Source organism: Colobus angolensis, unplaced genomic scaffold (genome assembly GCF_000951035.1).
Source record: "Colobus angolensis palliatus isolate OR3802 unplaced genomic scaffold, Cang.pa_1.0 Scaffold257, whole genome shotgun sequence".
In the NCBI taxonomy this organism is placed as follows: domain Eukaryota; kingdom Metazoa; phylum Chordata; class Mammalia; order Primates; family Cercopithecidae; genus Colobus; species Colobus angolensis.
The window spans coordinates 213,364-228,785 of NW_012115788.1; the positions used below are offsets into that span (position 1 = coordinate 213,364).

General features: G+C 34.9%; 1 protein-coding gene and 1 long non-coding RNA gene across 2 annotated transcripts in view; both read right to left on the reverse strand.

The window, feature by feature from the left end:
• The window catches only part of VPS13A (vacuolar protein sorting 13 homolog A (S. cerevisiae)), a 220,188-nt gene that overhangs the window by 123,834 nt on the left and 80,932 nt on the right, over positions 1 to 15,422 (reverse strand). The window contains exons 25-31 of the mRNA XM_011947040.1: positions 13,794 to 13,948; positions 13,208 to 13,364; positions 9,550 to 9,629; positions 7,866 to 7,925; positions 7,510 to 7,663; positions 6,298 to 6,414; positions 6,115 to 6,218 (exon numbers count right to left, since the gene is read on the reverse strand). Coding sequence (XP_011802430.1) covers positions 6,115 to 6,218; positions 6,298 to 6,414; positions 7,510 to 7,663; positions 7,866 to 7,925; positions 9,550 to 9,629; positions 13,208 to 13,364; positions 13,794 to 13,948 — 827 coding nt within the window. The remainder of the gene's footprint in view (positions 1 to 6,114; positions 6,219 to 6,297; positions 6,415 to 7,509; positions 7,664 to 7,865; positions 7,926 to 9,549; positions 9,630 to 13,207; positions 13,365 to 13,793; positions 13,949 to 15,422) is intronic.
• Positions 15,324 to 15,422, reverse strand: part of LOC105515233 — a 779-nt gene continuing 680 nt past the window's right edge. The window contains exon 2 of the long non-coding RNA XR_001002283.1: positions 15,324 to 15,384. This is a non-coding gene — a long non-coding RNA (uncharacterized LOC105515233). The remainder of the gene's footprint in view (positions 15,385 to 15,422) is intronic.

Consider the following 15,422-nt stretch of genomic DNA (forward strand, 5'->3'; position numbering starts at 1 on the left):
AAAAAAAAAAAAAAAAAAAAAAAAAGAGAAAGTATTTCAGAGAGAAATACAAACAATAGACAGAAACTACATGAAGTAGTTACAGAAAGAGTTGCAATGAAGAAAAATGTAAAACATCTTTAGAAAACTAATTGCTCCAAAGAAAACTGACTAAACCAAATCCAGTAGGTACACATTGTGAGTTTTCAATATGTACCAAAATAAAGCAAATTATGATGATACCAAGAAAGACAGGAAACAGGAATTGGGAGTATGGTATTGTAAGATTCTTACACTATACGTACAACAATAAAATATTATTGGAAGATAGACCGTGATTAAAGATACATACATTAAAACCCTAGAGAAACCATAAAATAAGTGATAATCAAAAATCAGGCCAAAAGGAGGAATACAAAGAATAGGATAAGCAAAATTAGAACAATTAGAGATATCAGATTACAATCCAATCATATCAATAGTTTTATAAAATAGTCTGAACACAAATTAGAAGCCAAGAGGTTGTCAGATTAGTTAAAAAAGATCTAAATATACACTGCCTATAAGAAACCCATTTTAAGCCAGATGTGGTGGCATGCACATATAATCCCAGTTACAGGGCTGAGGTGAGCTTAAACACAGGAGTTCAAGAACACCCTGGGCAACACAGTGAGACTCCGCCTCAAAAAAACGGAAGTACACTTTAAACAAGAAGACATCCATTAAAGTAAAGGATAGAAAAAGAGAGACCATGCAAATCTAACCAAAGAAACCTGGAATGGCTATATTACTACTACCAAAGTAGACTTCAGAACAAGCACAGTTACCACAGATAAAGAGACACATTACATATTCACAAAGGGGGCATAAAATTCATATATATTTATATGTACCTAACAAGAGATTGCCAAAACATATAAAGCAAAAAACTGAAAGAACTGAAAGGAGAAATAGGCAAATCAATGGTTGTAATCAGAGGCTTCAACACAACCAGTAAACAGAAAATCAGTAGCCTGAATAATTCTATCCACCAACCTACTTGCCCAAATGGAACATTCAACCCAGCAATTGCTAAAAACATATATTAATTGCAAATACTTGAAACGTTCACCGAGACTAATCATATATGTTCTGGTCCATAAAACAAACATCAACAAATTTAAAGGAACTGAAACGGTTTCTCCTCTGACCATAATGAATTTAAACTGGAAATCAGTAACAGAATGGGATCTGAAAATCTCAAAATATTTAGAAGTTAAATAACATACTTCTAAATAAACAATGGGTAAAAGAAAGTCAGAAGAGAAATCAGAAAATACTTTGAATTGAATGAAAATAAAAAAACAATATATATCAAAACTTACAGGATGCAGCTAAAGCAGTGCTTAAAGGAATATTTATAGCAGCAAATGCTTATAATAGAAAATAAAGACGTTCTCAAATCAATAATTTAAACTTCCACCTTAAGAAGAGCATATTAAATCCAAAGCAGGCAGAAGGAAGGAATTTTAAAAGAGCAGAAATAAAATTAAAAACAGAGAACATTCAATTGAAACAAATGCCAGTTCTTTCGAAGTATCAATAAAATTGATAAATCTCTAACCAGACTTATCAAGACATAAAGACAAAAGACAAAAATTACAATCTCACATGCTAAGAAAAAAAAAAAAAACACATGTGAAAGACTACATAACTGCATGATTCCATTTATATGATACTTTGGAAACTGCAAAACTATAGGAACAAAAACCAGTGCAGTGATTCCAAGGTGCTGGGATGGGGAGAAGGGCTAACCTCAAAAGGCAGTAGTGAATTTTTAGGGGTGACAGACCCATTGTATATGCTGAAAGTAAGTTACACAACAGTATTTGTTTGTCAAAACTCACAGAATTATAACTAAAAAAGTTAAGTTTTACTGTAGGTAAATTGTCTCAATAAATCTAACTTTAAAAAGTAAAAACTAAACCAAAACAGAAACTAATAAATAATTCTACCCAAAGGTTACTGAGGCCCCTACAACCTCCCAAAATATATCAAGCATCTTCCTGCTACAAGGCTTCTATAATTGCTCTTTCCTCCACCTGGAATGCTCTTTTGACAGAGCTCAAATTCACAGTTCAGATTTTTTGTCCAATGTTTCTACTGTAAAAAAGCATTTCTTGATAATCCTAATACACCACGTGAATTACCCTGTCACATTACCCTGCTTTCTTGGTTTTCAAAGCACATATCACTCTAATATTGTTTTATATTATGGATTAACTACTATTTATTCCACCTAGAGAAAGGCTTTTTCTCTTCTGCTGACTATAATATCTCAAATAGGCCAGGCGCAGTGGCTCATGTCTGTAATCACAGCACTTTGGAAGATTGAGGCAGGTGGATCGCCTGAGCTCAGGAGGTTTCAGGGCAGCCTGAGCAAAACGATGAAACCCCATTTCTACAAAAATCAGCTGGGCGTGGTGGCGTGCACCTGTAGTCCTAGCTACTTGGGGGACTGAGATGGGAGGATCACCTGGGCCAGGGAAGGTCGAGGCTGCAGCGAGCCGTGATTGTGTAATTGGAGAGCGAAAGAGAGAGAAAATTTCATATATATATATAATGATTATATAATACATATAAATTAGTTTTTTCTTAATTTACTTACCAGTATTTATACATATATAATTTACATATAAATGTATAAATTCTATATATATATATAAATACTGATAAATTAGTTAACAAAAAATTGAATATCCTCTGCAAGTTACATGAGTAGGGCTATATGACTATTCCTCTCCAGGTTCAATAGAACAGATTTGCTCAAGACAGAGTTTAGAGCAGAAAGGCTGTTGTCTAGGAGACTTCAGGTACAGAAAAATAGTTAATAATACACCATATCAAAAAATCGGTATTTTAAGTAAAAATCTATAAGTGATGAGGCCTCCACTTCTTTCAACCAATTGGCTCCTGGAATCTAGGCTGTCAGGCTTATACTTACACTATTTTTCTCAAAGGAAACTAACTAGCCTAAGAGCAAGAGATGCTCTCAACTTGAGAAGCCATAAAATTGCTAGACCAGTTCCTGACCATCTACTGTGATGTCTACCTGTCCAAAGTCCCTACAGCTTTGAATATCTGGGGGAAAATGGCAAAGTTCTTAGAAGTGAAAGAAAGTCAAACTGTCATCAGAACTGTCAACACCAATAGGAAGCCACAAGACATGGAGTAACATGTTTTAAGATCATCTAGAAAAGAAAATTCAAGTCAAGGATTTAAAATCCACTCAAACTACCCTGCAAATATAAATGTCAAGGATAATTGTTCCTAAGAGCTCTGCCTAAGAAATCTACTGGAGAATAAACTTTCGAAAAGTCAAAATGATTGGTGATGCTAGCATAAAGACTAGTGAACTCTCCCATTTAATAAATGAAGAAATGTCCCTACTGCCTCCAGACTTCCCGTCAGCCTCCCTGGTGGGCACCCCTCGAAGGTGTTTTGTTGTGTTGTCTCCCCAGTGCTCCATCTGATCAACATGCCTGCAGCTAGAAAGTGGCTATTTTGGCTTAAGGCCACTCTCCAGACACACAACTCAAGACCAAATTACAGGAAGTAACAACAAATAGCTTCTAACATCAAAAAAAGAAAGATATCCCAAGACAGTGCAAAACAGAAAAGAAAAAAAAGACAGCTACACACTATGTGCCTCCTTTGCAAATACACGCCACTAACTATGAAGTATCTTGCCAACTCCTACTCCCAAACCCTGAATCTCATTGTGCCCTGAGATTTAACTATTGATTTAATGAAACACAGGAGACAGTAACATGTTAAATAGCATGAAAACATCATCAGCAAGATACAGGCTATGGAAAATTGTTCAGAATAAGATAGCAAAAAATGGCACACACAAGGGCAGAGAAGAAACTAAAGGAAATTCATCAACTATAATAGACTTAAGTGGTACATCAATTAAACGCAGTGAATGGATCTCCTTTGGATACTGAGCGCCATATGGAAAACAAAGTGAATCTTAGACTCAACTATACATGAAAAATATTCTCACTGGTAATTCCATCAAACATTTAAGGAAGTAATAATGCAAATTCTATACAAATTTTTCAGAAAACAGAGGAGGAAGGCATTTCCCAACTCATCTTATGAAGCAAGTATTGGCCTAATAACAAGGCCAGAAAAGTTGAGAATAATTAGAAAGACTTATATACCCATCACCAAAAATTAAGCATTAAAACTGGAGTTTTTTAAACCTTTACTTTCAAAATATTTTTTATGAAGAAGATATCAGAAACTAATTTACTATGATATGTTTTCATGAGACTATCAGGTCAGCCAGAATCCTTTTTACCTTATGGCATATATAATAAAGAGTATTTGTCCAGTGGTGCTACGGTAAATGGAGGATGCTGCTCCAAGACAAATGGGCTGCGGGCGCCAACCTTTTAAAGTTGAGGGGCTCAATGTCTCAGTATACTTAAAACTGACACAATCGTATATATCACTGTACAAGGCTTATGAAACCGATTCATAATCAGGTCTGATTTCATAAGGGCAAAAACCTTACGCCTCTCTGGTTCTTTGACACGTGGAAAGTTACTAAACAAGGCAGTTTGTTTAAATACCATGTACAATGGAATCAAAGTCAAGAAATAGGGAAACGGAAATGAAAATAGGACAAGAAGACAAGAGAGAAAGATTTTTTTAATTTTGTAACTTTTTGTAAACTGAATTTTTAACCATGTAGATATATTAAAAATAAAATTACACGCCAGGCACAGTGGCTCACGTCTGTAATACCAGCATATTGGGAGCCAGGGCAGGCAGATCACTTGAGGCCAGGAGTTTGAGACAAGCCTGGCCAAACACAGTTAAACTCTGTCTCTACTAAAACTATAAAAATTAGCTGGGTGTGGTAGTGTGCACCCGTAATCCCAGCTACTCAGGAGGCTGAGGCACGAGAATCACTTGAACCCGGGAGGTGGAGGTTTCAGTGAGCCAAGATTGCACCACTGCACTCCAGCCTGGGTGACAGAGTAAGGCTGTCTCAAAAAAATAAAATAATATAAAATAAAAAATAAATATAAAATTACAGAGACAAAAACCAATGGGTTGGATCATGCTCTCAGTTCTGCATAATTTTCCATAGATACTTTATTTCTGTGAGCTTTACTTTCTAGATAGGGAAAATAAAATGGATAATCTATTTCTTAAATACTCTGATACTATGATTTTTAAAATAAAAATAATAGAAACAAATAAAATCATGGCTTCTGGAAAATTTCTTGCTCCTTATTGCTATGAGTCATTTCTCTTTGATGTTGGAACTGTTTTTCTATCCCACGAAACAAGCCATAACAAGAAGATATCAGAAATAAGAATTTTTTAAACATAAAAATCAGGTCATCACTATATCATTAGTATTACTGGCAAAATCTACTTATGTATTTCCTTTCTTCTTGACATATTCCAAATACTGACTTCCTGACTCAACAAGTACTTCAGCTTTTCCTGATCCTACTATTTGATATTCCTTTAACCTCCTTAAATTACATAATCCTACCTGCTTCATGTAGGATGTTACCTGTTCAACTCCATAACAGGAACCTTACTGTTTTATAACCAGTAACAAATTACCTAACCTTCAACAACTCATCATCCTGTTCAAAGGACTCTCTTAACATTATTAAAACAACTATACTAGTGATCATTGATGAGAATAAGTTTTATTAAAAAAGTTCACTTCCTCAGACTTCAGACCCTCAAATGTATCTAAAATGCATTATGAGACTCAGAGTACATAAAGAGAACAACAAAAAAAAAAGTGAAAAAGGTATTTACTAGATTCTCTCCCAAAACTTCGTTCCTGGAGCATTATTTATACTTATCTCATTTATGAGATACTGCAATCCTCATTTGACAAATAAAGAAACAGAATCCAAGATTAGGTAACCTGCTAATGGTCACACAGCTACTAAGGAGTAGAGCTAAGAATCCAATCATGCCTGACTCCAAAACCCACACATATAATAAGCCACATTACTCAATTCTGACAACTCTCTAAATGATACCTATGACCACTCCTAGAGGACAATCCTATTTAATGATGTACTATTACTTAATTTAAAAAATTCTTACCTTTTTGTATACAGCTGTTATATCAGAATCTAAAACAATTATATTCCTTAGCTTTGCATTTATTTCAGTTTCTGAAGGCCTCATAATCATCTCAGAATCAAGCCCTAAGGGAACAAAAGAATTACTAACTGCCTTTTCTTTCATTTAATGTCTTTTAATTTGCTTTTTGTGAAATTTTATTACCTTCAATCTTAATTTCAGAAATGTTACGTTTCTGATCTTGAATAAAGATCTGTAAACATGATAATTCTGCTAAAATCTGCAAAGTAATGATATCTTCATTCGTGGATAGTTTTAAAGCTGCAAAAAAAAAAATTCATATGGTAAAACATGAGGAAAAACGTTTAGTAGTTACCTTACTATACTTATAAAGTAACTGAAATATCACCACAAATAGTGATATTAGAGAAAACCTGATCTGCAATTTAGTTGAAAGCAAGGTATGATATTCCCTACTGAATTGAAAATTCTAAAAAACAATCAAATCTAATGAAAACAAAAGCAAATAGACAAAACATTGTTTCTAGAAGAAACTAAACATTTGAAACTAAAACACTGTAGCTCTAAATTTCAAAATTTTTTGAGAGCCAGTAATTACTAGGTGGTACTTGTCATTATCAAAATTGCAACTTTTCACTGCTTCGAAAGTATTATACTCTGATTTTAAAATATGCTCTGATACTCTTTTTTGTTTTTTGGGTTTTTTTCGAAACAGAGTCTCACTCTGTTACCCAGGATGGAGTGCAGTGGTGCAATCGTAGCTCGTAGCTCGCTGCAACCTTGAATTCCTGGGCTCCAGTGATTCTCCCGTGTCAGTCTCCCAAGTAAACTGGGTCTATAGACATACACCACCATGCCCAACTAATTTTTAAAATTTTGTTGGAGACAGGGTCTTGCTCTGCTGCCCAGGCTAGTTTTGAACTCCTGGCTTCAAGCGATCCTCCAGCCTCAACCCTCACAGCGCTCGCCTCCCTGCACTGGGATCACAAGCTTAAGCCACCGCACCCAGCTGACATTACTCAAATTTTGTTAGTCATATTTGTCTAATCTAAAATAATGTTATGAAATGCATTAAATTTTAATTTAAATCTAATCCTCCTACTGGGATCGAGGTGGAAGAAAAAAAAATTTTTTTAATCTAATACTCCTACAGTATAATCTTAAACTAAAATCAATTATTATATATGATAAACGAAAGCAACATTTTCTTCAGCAGTAGTTTCCTTTATTTTCTAAAATTATCCTAGCATATAATGAATTCTTCTAGATATTAACCTAGGCAACAGGATTCTGAAGCCAATATTTGAAGTTAATGATAAAGTCAGAGTCTAGGTTTACTGACCTACATGGTTAAAAAAGAAAAAAAAGTTGATGCTAAATTTTTAAAAAACATACCTAATTTTTTAATGACATCTCCTTTGTCTTCAGTCTCTGTAGTGGACACTGGGGCTGATTTTTCCTCTGATTGCGGAAGGATATTATGAAGATAATTTATTGTATTCAGAAGTGCTTCAGTGTGTAAATGAATATCCAAAGAGGAAAAATTTACCTGAAGAACAAAGCTGATTTTAGTGATAGGTCAATAAATATTTGCTTGCCAGCTGTCTGCAAGGCACTATGCTTTGTGGCATAAAGGATAAAATTTATAATATTTTCTTATCTTTAAAGATCTTACAATTCCAGTTAGAAAATAATTTCCATAAGAAATAGAAATACAGTATATAATTAAAAAATAAATTATCTACTCATACCTTAATCAATTGTAAAACATTGTTATAGGTACTTTTCAAGTTGGGTACATTCTTTTCAGCCTATCCAAAGAGAAAACAAATCTGTTAGAACATGGTAGGAAGACATACAAATACAATTACATTATAGTCCTAATATACATTTATATAATTTTCCAGCTGTTCAGATACATATATATATATATACATATACACACACATATAATTACCTAAATAAGCAACTGCTTCACCAGAACAAAAGAAAATGTAAGTATGGGACTCTTTGGCACATAGCAAGTATTCAATAAATGTTACGTACTATCATTCTTATTATCAAGAGAGGAAATGTTGGATATTATCAAGTGTGGAGAATAATCATTCGGTCATCAACAACTCTGTACGGTTCTTCCTAATTCTTCCTGTATTTAAAAACAAAATTTGTGACAGAATTGTCCACCAAGTATCCAAGTACTCTGTGTTTTCTTTTTCTTTTTAAAAAATTTAATATTTTTGATTGACAAATCATAATTATATACACTTACGGAGTACAATGTGATGTTCTGACATATGTACACAATGTTAAATGATTAAATTAAGCTAACTAACATATCTATCACCTCACTTTCCTATCTTTTTTTGTGGTGAGACATTTGAAATTCACTTTCTTGGTCATTTTGAAATAAACAACACATTATTATTGACTACAGTCCCCCTGCTGTATAACAGATCTCAAAAATTATTCCTCCTGTCTATCTGGAACTTTGTACCATTTGATTGACAACTCTCTATTCCCTCTCCTTCCCTCCCTCCCATCCCTGCTACCCTCTGGTAACCATCACTCTGCTCTCTACTTCTGAGTTCGGTTTTATTAGATTCCACACATAAAGAACACCATGAGTGAGTTGTCTTTCTGTGCTTGGCTTATTTTGCTTAGCATAATGTCCTACACATTCATCTATGTTGACACAAATGACAGGATTCCCCCCCTTTTAAAGGCTGAATAGTGTTCTGTTTTGTGTATATACCATATTTTCTTTATCCATTTTCTTTAGGTCTAGAACATTTTTGTTATATAAAAGCTATATAATGCATATACTACAACAAAAATCCTAAAATATCTAGTCAATGATGGATAGCAAAAGTGGTTTTAAAAGTGATTAAATGCTTTCTGCATTATTATTATAAAGTAATTATTAAAATAGTCTGACACATATAAAAATAAGTCAGCAGAAACATGGAAAAATTAGAAATATGCCATAGTACATAGAAAAGCTTAACAGATGATAAAATGAATATCATAAATCAATAAAAAAGGAATGGAGTTATTGACCCTAGGAATATCAGGTAACTTCACAAAACAGAGGAAAATAATAGGAAAGCATCATCTTGTATCACATATAACAATATACTCTATCAAGACTAAAAAATGTGTTTCTTTCTCAGTACTCCTGTTGGGAGAAAAAATAATCAAACTCCAGGTCATTTCTACTTAGAATATAATCTTCTTATTTTGCTATATGAAGTATTTATAAATCACAGCTATTTAATACAAGATGACAAAATCAAAAAAACCTTAGTATTAGGAGTTACAGAGATTATGTTAGAGTGAATGTTAAACAAACTGAATAATACCAAACTTATAAAACTTGATTATAACATTTCAGCTGCATACTTACCATATTAAGCAGATATAAATGAAACTGCTTACCTTTACATATTCCAGCGTTAACAGGTCTTCCATTGTGTTATCCAGGGTTGTAACCAAATAAACTGGTTTCCTGTTTTCATCTAAAAATAATTTTTTAAAAATTATCTTTTCATAGGAAAGGTAACTGAAAATAAATGCAAGCAATCTTATTAATTATGTAATTGCAAAAGAAGGCTTTCCTGTATGAGTTCTGGACCTTGGATTCTACCTTATTCAAGTAAATTCTTTGTTCTTTAAACTCTAAAAATGTAATTTCTCCTCATAATTCCCTTACCTCCTCATGTGCCACAACACTGAAGTCTCATACCCTTCTAAACCTAGATAGGAGGTAAGGTAAGAAAAATAGGAATCAATTAAAGAGAAACCAGAATGGTTTTTAGGAAGAATGAAAGGGCAGGAAGAGAATGCTGGCCCTGGATCTCTGAAATAACTAAAAAGGAAATCATCAGAGTCCTTGAAAACCCAGCTGTTCAGAAGACAGAACAGGAACGAGATGAAACAAAGTTTTCTGCATATTAGTTTAGATTAAAATAAACCCTATTACCATGTAGTCAATCTTTATTAGTTATATTGATATGGACAGGAGACAGGTAGAAAAGGGCAGTTCCCCAGCAAAGGCCCCACCGTCAAGCCTAAAGACTGGAGGCCCTAAGTGAGAACAAGCATTTCTGTTTTTGCACCTGAAAAGTTGCCTTTTGGCCCACCATACCCACCATCCTGTGCCCATACAAGCCCAAGGCCTTAGTGAGCACAGATACAAGCATCTGAGCATTGAGAAGAGCAGAGGAACAGAGTGGTGGATAGTGGCAGAGAGTGGCGGGGTAGCACGGCAGAGAAAGAGAGAAGAGGAAGGACATCTGGATGCCGAGGGGAGTTCAGCCAGGGACAGTCAGAGAAGAGTCCATCTGCTGGACGGCCCAACCTTAGCGGGAAGACCACCTTCCCACCCCATCCCCCACTTCCGGCTCCTCATCCATCTTGCTGAGAGCCACCTCCACCGCTCAATAAAACCTTGCACTCATCCTTCCAGCGCACATGTCATCCGATTCTTCTGGTACACTGGGCGAGAACTCAGGCCATCACACTGGCCCCCTGCCCTTGTGATAAGGAAGACAGTCTATTGAACTGATTAACAAAAGCCGTCTGCAGGTGGCAAAGTTGAAAGAGCATACTGTTAACACAGCCCCTTGGGCTTTAGGAGTTGCAGACACCTACCCCTAGATGCTGCCCTGGGGCCGGAGCCCAAAAGCACTCCCCACAGCCTCTGCACCTGCCCATGTGCATGCTCCCCCTAGAGATGTGCACACCCCCGTGGCATGTCCTGCAAGGGGGATTAAAGGAACTCTCCCATTTTAATATTACTGTTTCTGCTCAAAATGTGCTATACTAAGAAAACCACTGTAGAAGAGAATTTCAAAAAGCCTTTAAAACTCTCATCACCAAATGACTTACGGTTGCTAGAAAATTAGTATCTAAAGACTGGAAGAAAGGACTACAAACTAATCATACAATTCCTGAGGGAAAAAATGCCACAAATTGCACAGAGTCCTCCAAACCCAATGCTTAGCACATAAATCTGTTTTCTACTGCAAGTGCTAGCCACACTTAAAGCCTTAAAAAAGTTCTCACTTTGTTTACACATTTATTCATTCATTGAACAAGCATTTACTGATCATTTACTTTGTGCAAGAAACTGCTATTCACTCCCTCTGAGAAAACAGAAAGAAAAATATTACAGAAATAAGCACAATAATAACTGTATACTCTTTTTTCTGTTTGCAAGGGTTTTTTAATCCTTTGTTCTTGGGAAAACAAACATAAGAATAAACATAAAAATTAGTAACTGCTATAAAGTTCCTGGGTTATTAGGGAACACTGTCACATTGGTTTACTTTTCTTTCCAATTACTAGAGCAAACTGTTTCTTGATGATTTAGCAATCATGTTCCTTGGTATTAACCCAGCGAAACTGAAAATTTACGTCTACACAAAAACTTGCATTCAAATGTTCACAGCAGCTTTATTAACAATTGGTAAACCTTGGAAGCAACCAAGATATCCTTCAGTACATGAATGGATAAATAAACTGTGGTACATCCAGACAAGAGTATCATTCATTGCTAAAAAAGAAACGGGCTACCCAGTTATGCAAAGACATGGAGGTAACTTCAGTATATATTACTAAGTGAAATAAGTCAATCTGAAAAGGATATATGTGATTCCAATTATGTGACATGCTGGAAAAACTATGGAGACACTAAAAGGATCAGCAGTTGCCAGGGGTTACAGTGGGAGGGAGGGACAAATAGGTGGAGCACAGAGGATTTCTAGGGCAGTGAAACCACTCCACATGAGAAGGTAATGGTAGATGCATGTCATTATACATGTCCAAACAGAAAGTATAACAGCAACAGTGAACTTTAAATTGCGGACTCCTGGTAATAATGATGTGTCAGTGTAGGTTTATCAATGGTAACAAATGTATCACTCTGGTGGAGGATGTTGATAATGAAAAAGGTGCGGGTACAACGAGTATATGGAAAACCTCTGTACCTTCTGCTCAATTGTCCCATGAATCTAAAACTGCTCTAAAAAATAAAGTCTATTTAAAAAATTTTAATTCCACCTCTGCTCATACATAATATTACTATGCTACAAAGGAGTTTAATGAAATGAAACTGGTGTCCTAATAATTCCCTCTACTGTTCACAAATATCTTTCAAGAAAAAATCCAAAAAATAGAAATGAAGAAATATAAATACAATCCTCCTAATTACCTAACATAGGAAACAGAACACTTCCTTAGGGATCATATATCCGTTATGATTCTGGAACACACAAGGTTTGCAGTAAGCAGAACACTGCCCTCTGCCCCCAACAAAGATACCTACACTCTAATCCCCCGGAATCTGAGAATATGTTAACTCATACAGCAAAAGGGACTTGGAAGACGTGATTAAGGTTAAGGTTTAAGGCATATTATCCTGGATTATCGAGGTGTGTCCAATCTAATCACTGGAGTTTGAAGAGTGGAAGCAAAAGGCAGAAGAGGAGGTTAGAGATATGGCAACATGAGGAGTACCCGATGCCTTGTAGTGGTTAGCAGCTACGTGCAAAAAGCAACAGAGGCCTAAGGGCAGCCATCTGCTAACAGGCAACAAGAAAACATAGACTTAAAGCATGTGTAAATGAATTTTGCCAACACCTGACTGAACAATGAAATGGACCTTCCTCTAGCACCTCCTAAAAGGAAGTCCTACTGACACCTTGCGTTTTGCCCAGTGAGACTTGTGTCAGACTTCTGCGATACAGGACTTTAAGATAATAAATTTGTGTTGTTTTTAAGCACACTAAGTTTGTGGTAAATTGTTACAGCAACAATAGGAAACTAATTCAGTGTTCCAATACTCAGTTAAGTAGATTTAAAATTCAACCATTATCATCTGATCTTCCATAATGAATAAAATTATCTTCATTTTATCTCCGGTGTACCCACCAGATTACCAACTATAAAAGTTAAAGATTAACTAAAAATGGAATGGTTCTCTGAGAATATTTTGGCAAATGTACGGATTGGGAGCCTAAAGAATTGAAAACTCTCTAGCAGGTAGTCAAACAACGAAATTAATTTATTTATTTTAAAAAATAGAGATTCTCACCCAAATATTCTGGGCATTTTAAGCAGAACTCTTTCAAAAAGGCATTTGCTTTCAAATCGTATGTTCTAATCTCAATTTCTGTGCCCAATCCTAAAACATGAATTTCTACCACAGATAGTTCACAATCTCCAACAAGGTGATAAAACTCGATCAAAACCTGGAGAAGAAAGAAAAAAGAAACTACCAGTACATAAAACAAAAACATGTTTAGTGCATAGTGGTTACATGTGAATATATGAGGTATACATACAATTGATATATTATTATCTAAAATTTAGGAGAGATTTTATACTCACACAGACATAAAATACACACACAACATAAATAATCGTTTTCACAAAAACATGTATTGAATACCCACAATATATCATTTAAACCCCTCATTCTTGATTAAGGAAGTTAATCTTATAAAAAAAAAAAAAAAAAGAAAAAAGAAAGAGTGAAGAAGAATCACACAGCCAAGTCTGGATTTAGTTTACTTAGGATGAAAAAGATAGTGCTTATTAACAATGAGACTATATCATAAGCTGTAAATAGTAGAAACAGCAAACAAATTAAGCCATGCCAATTTCACCATAGTACCTACCTTTGGTACTTCAAATCGTATTTTAAACGTAGTCATATTTACTGAACAATCCTGCTTTTGTAACTTTCTGGTTCGAATACTTTTAACTCCAGTTGGGAACTGAAGAGGTTCTTCCAAGGGACTACATGGTGCATCAAAAAATTCCTCCTCTGAATCTAAATTTCACAGAATATTATTTAAGTCAATAATTAAAATGATCAATTTAACAGTATTTCAATATTTTTCTGAAATAAATATGAATACAAAAACACTAAGGCTGTCTTTTAAATATCAAATATAAACATGAGAACCAAACTAAATTGAAAATAATATAGATATTACTGTACTTTTTTATTGTCAATTTTAAACAAAGGGATACTGTACTTTTAAATAACATTCTTGGCGACTAAGCAGCATGGAACATTATAAGATGTAATCTTTAGCTTAAGAAGCCCATCTTTTGAAATCATTAGTCTATTTTAAAATTGCTTAAATTTTACAGGAAATGCCAATGCCAATGATACACACACCGTGAATACTCAAAGTAATGTGTTAATATGTTCACTCTACCTGGATAGTGTAACAGGACTTAGGTATAACCTCTGCAATATTAGCAGCAGAGTTTGAATAAAGTAAACTGAGATCAAGCACTGCTTTGTATATGTATATACATACAAATATAGTATATGTATATACACGTTGATGTACATACACACATATATTGATATTAAAAAGGACTACAAAGCATAACTTACTAAAACCAATAAAACAAGGTTTAAATGAAACAATCAGAAGTATATCCCTAATAAACTAAGATTGAAATTAAAGTAGATGATCTCACAAACAACTTCTCTCAGATGACTATAAAAAAAAGAAATTGTTCTCTAAGAAACCAAGAATTGGCCAGGCATGGTGGCTCATGCCTGTAATCCCAGCTCTTAGGGAGGCCGAGGTGGGCGGATCATGAGGTCAGGAGATCGAGACCATCCTGGCTAATACAGTGAAAGCCCATCTCTACTAAAAATACAAAAAATTAGTCGGGCGAGGTGGCACGCGCCTGTAGTCCCAGCTACTCGGGAGGCTGAGGTAGGAGAATGGTGTGAACCCAGGAGACGGAGCTTGCAGTGAGCCAAGACTGCGCCACTGCACTCCAGCCTGGGCGACAGAGCAAGATTTCATCTCAAAAAAAAAAGAAGAAACCAAGAATTGACATGGCAATTTCTGTTATTTAACATTTATCAATTTTTAAAGTCTTAAAAATTGAGACATACACCTTTTCTTTCTAATACGGTCATTAAAAAGCAGATATTTGGTATCAGAATAGTTACAAGTTTTTATATGTAAATGTAGATAATTATTAAGATAATTGTCCTTTAATAATAATGATATTTTAAAAAATGTTTTAAATATACTATAGCAAAATTTTCCAAATAACTAAAAAACAGATTAGAAATTAAGACATCTATGAAGTTTTGTGGCATTTTTTAACTCACAGCCAAATAAAGATAATTAACTTACTAGTGGTCCCTGTCACCTTTTTTTTTTTTTTTGGATTCGGACTCTCGCTGTCGCCAGGCTGGAGGGCAGTGGCACAATCTCTGCTCACCGCAACCTCTGCCTCCTGGGTTCAAGCGATTCTCCTGCCTCAGC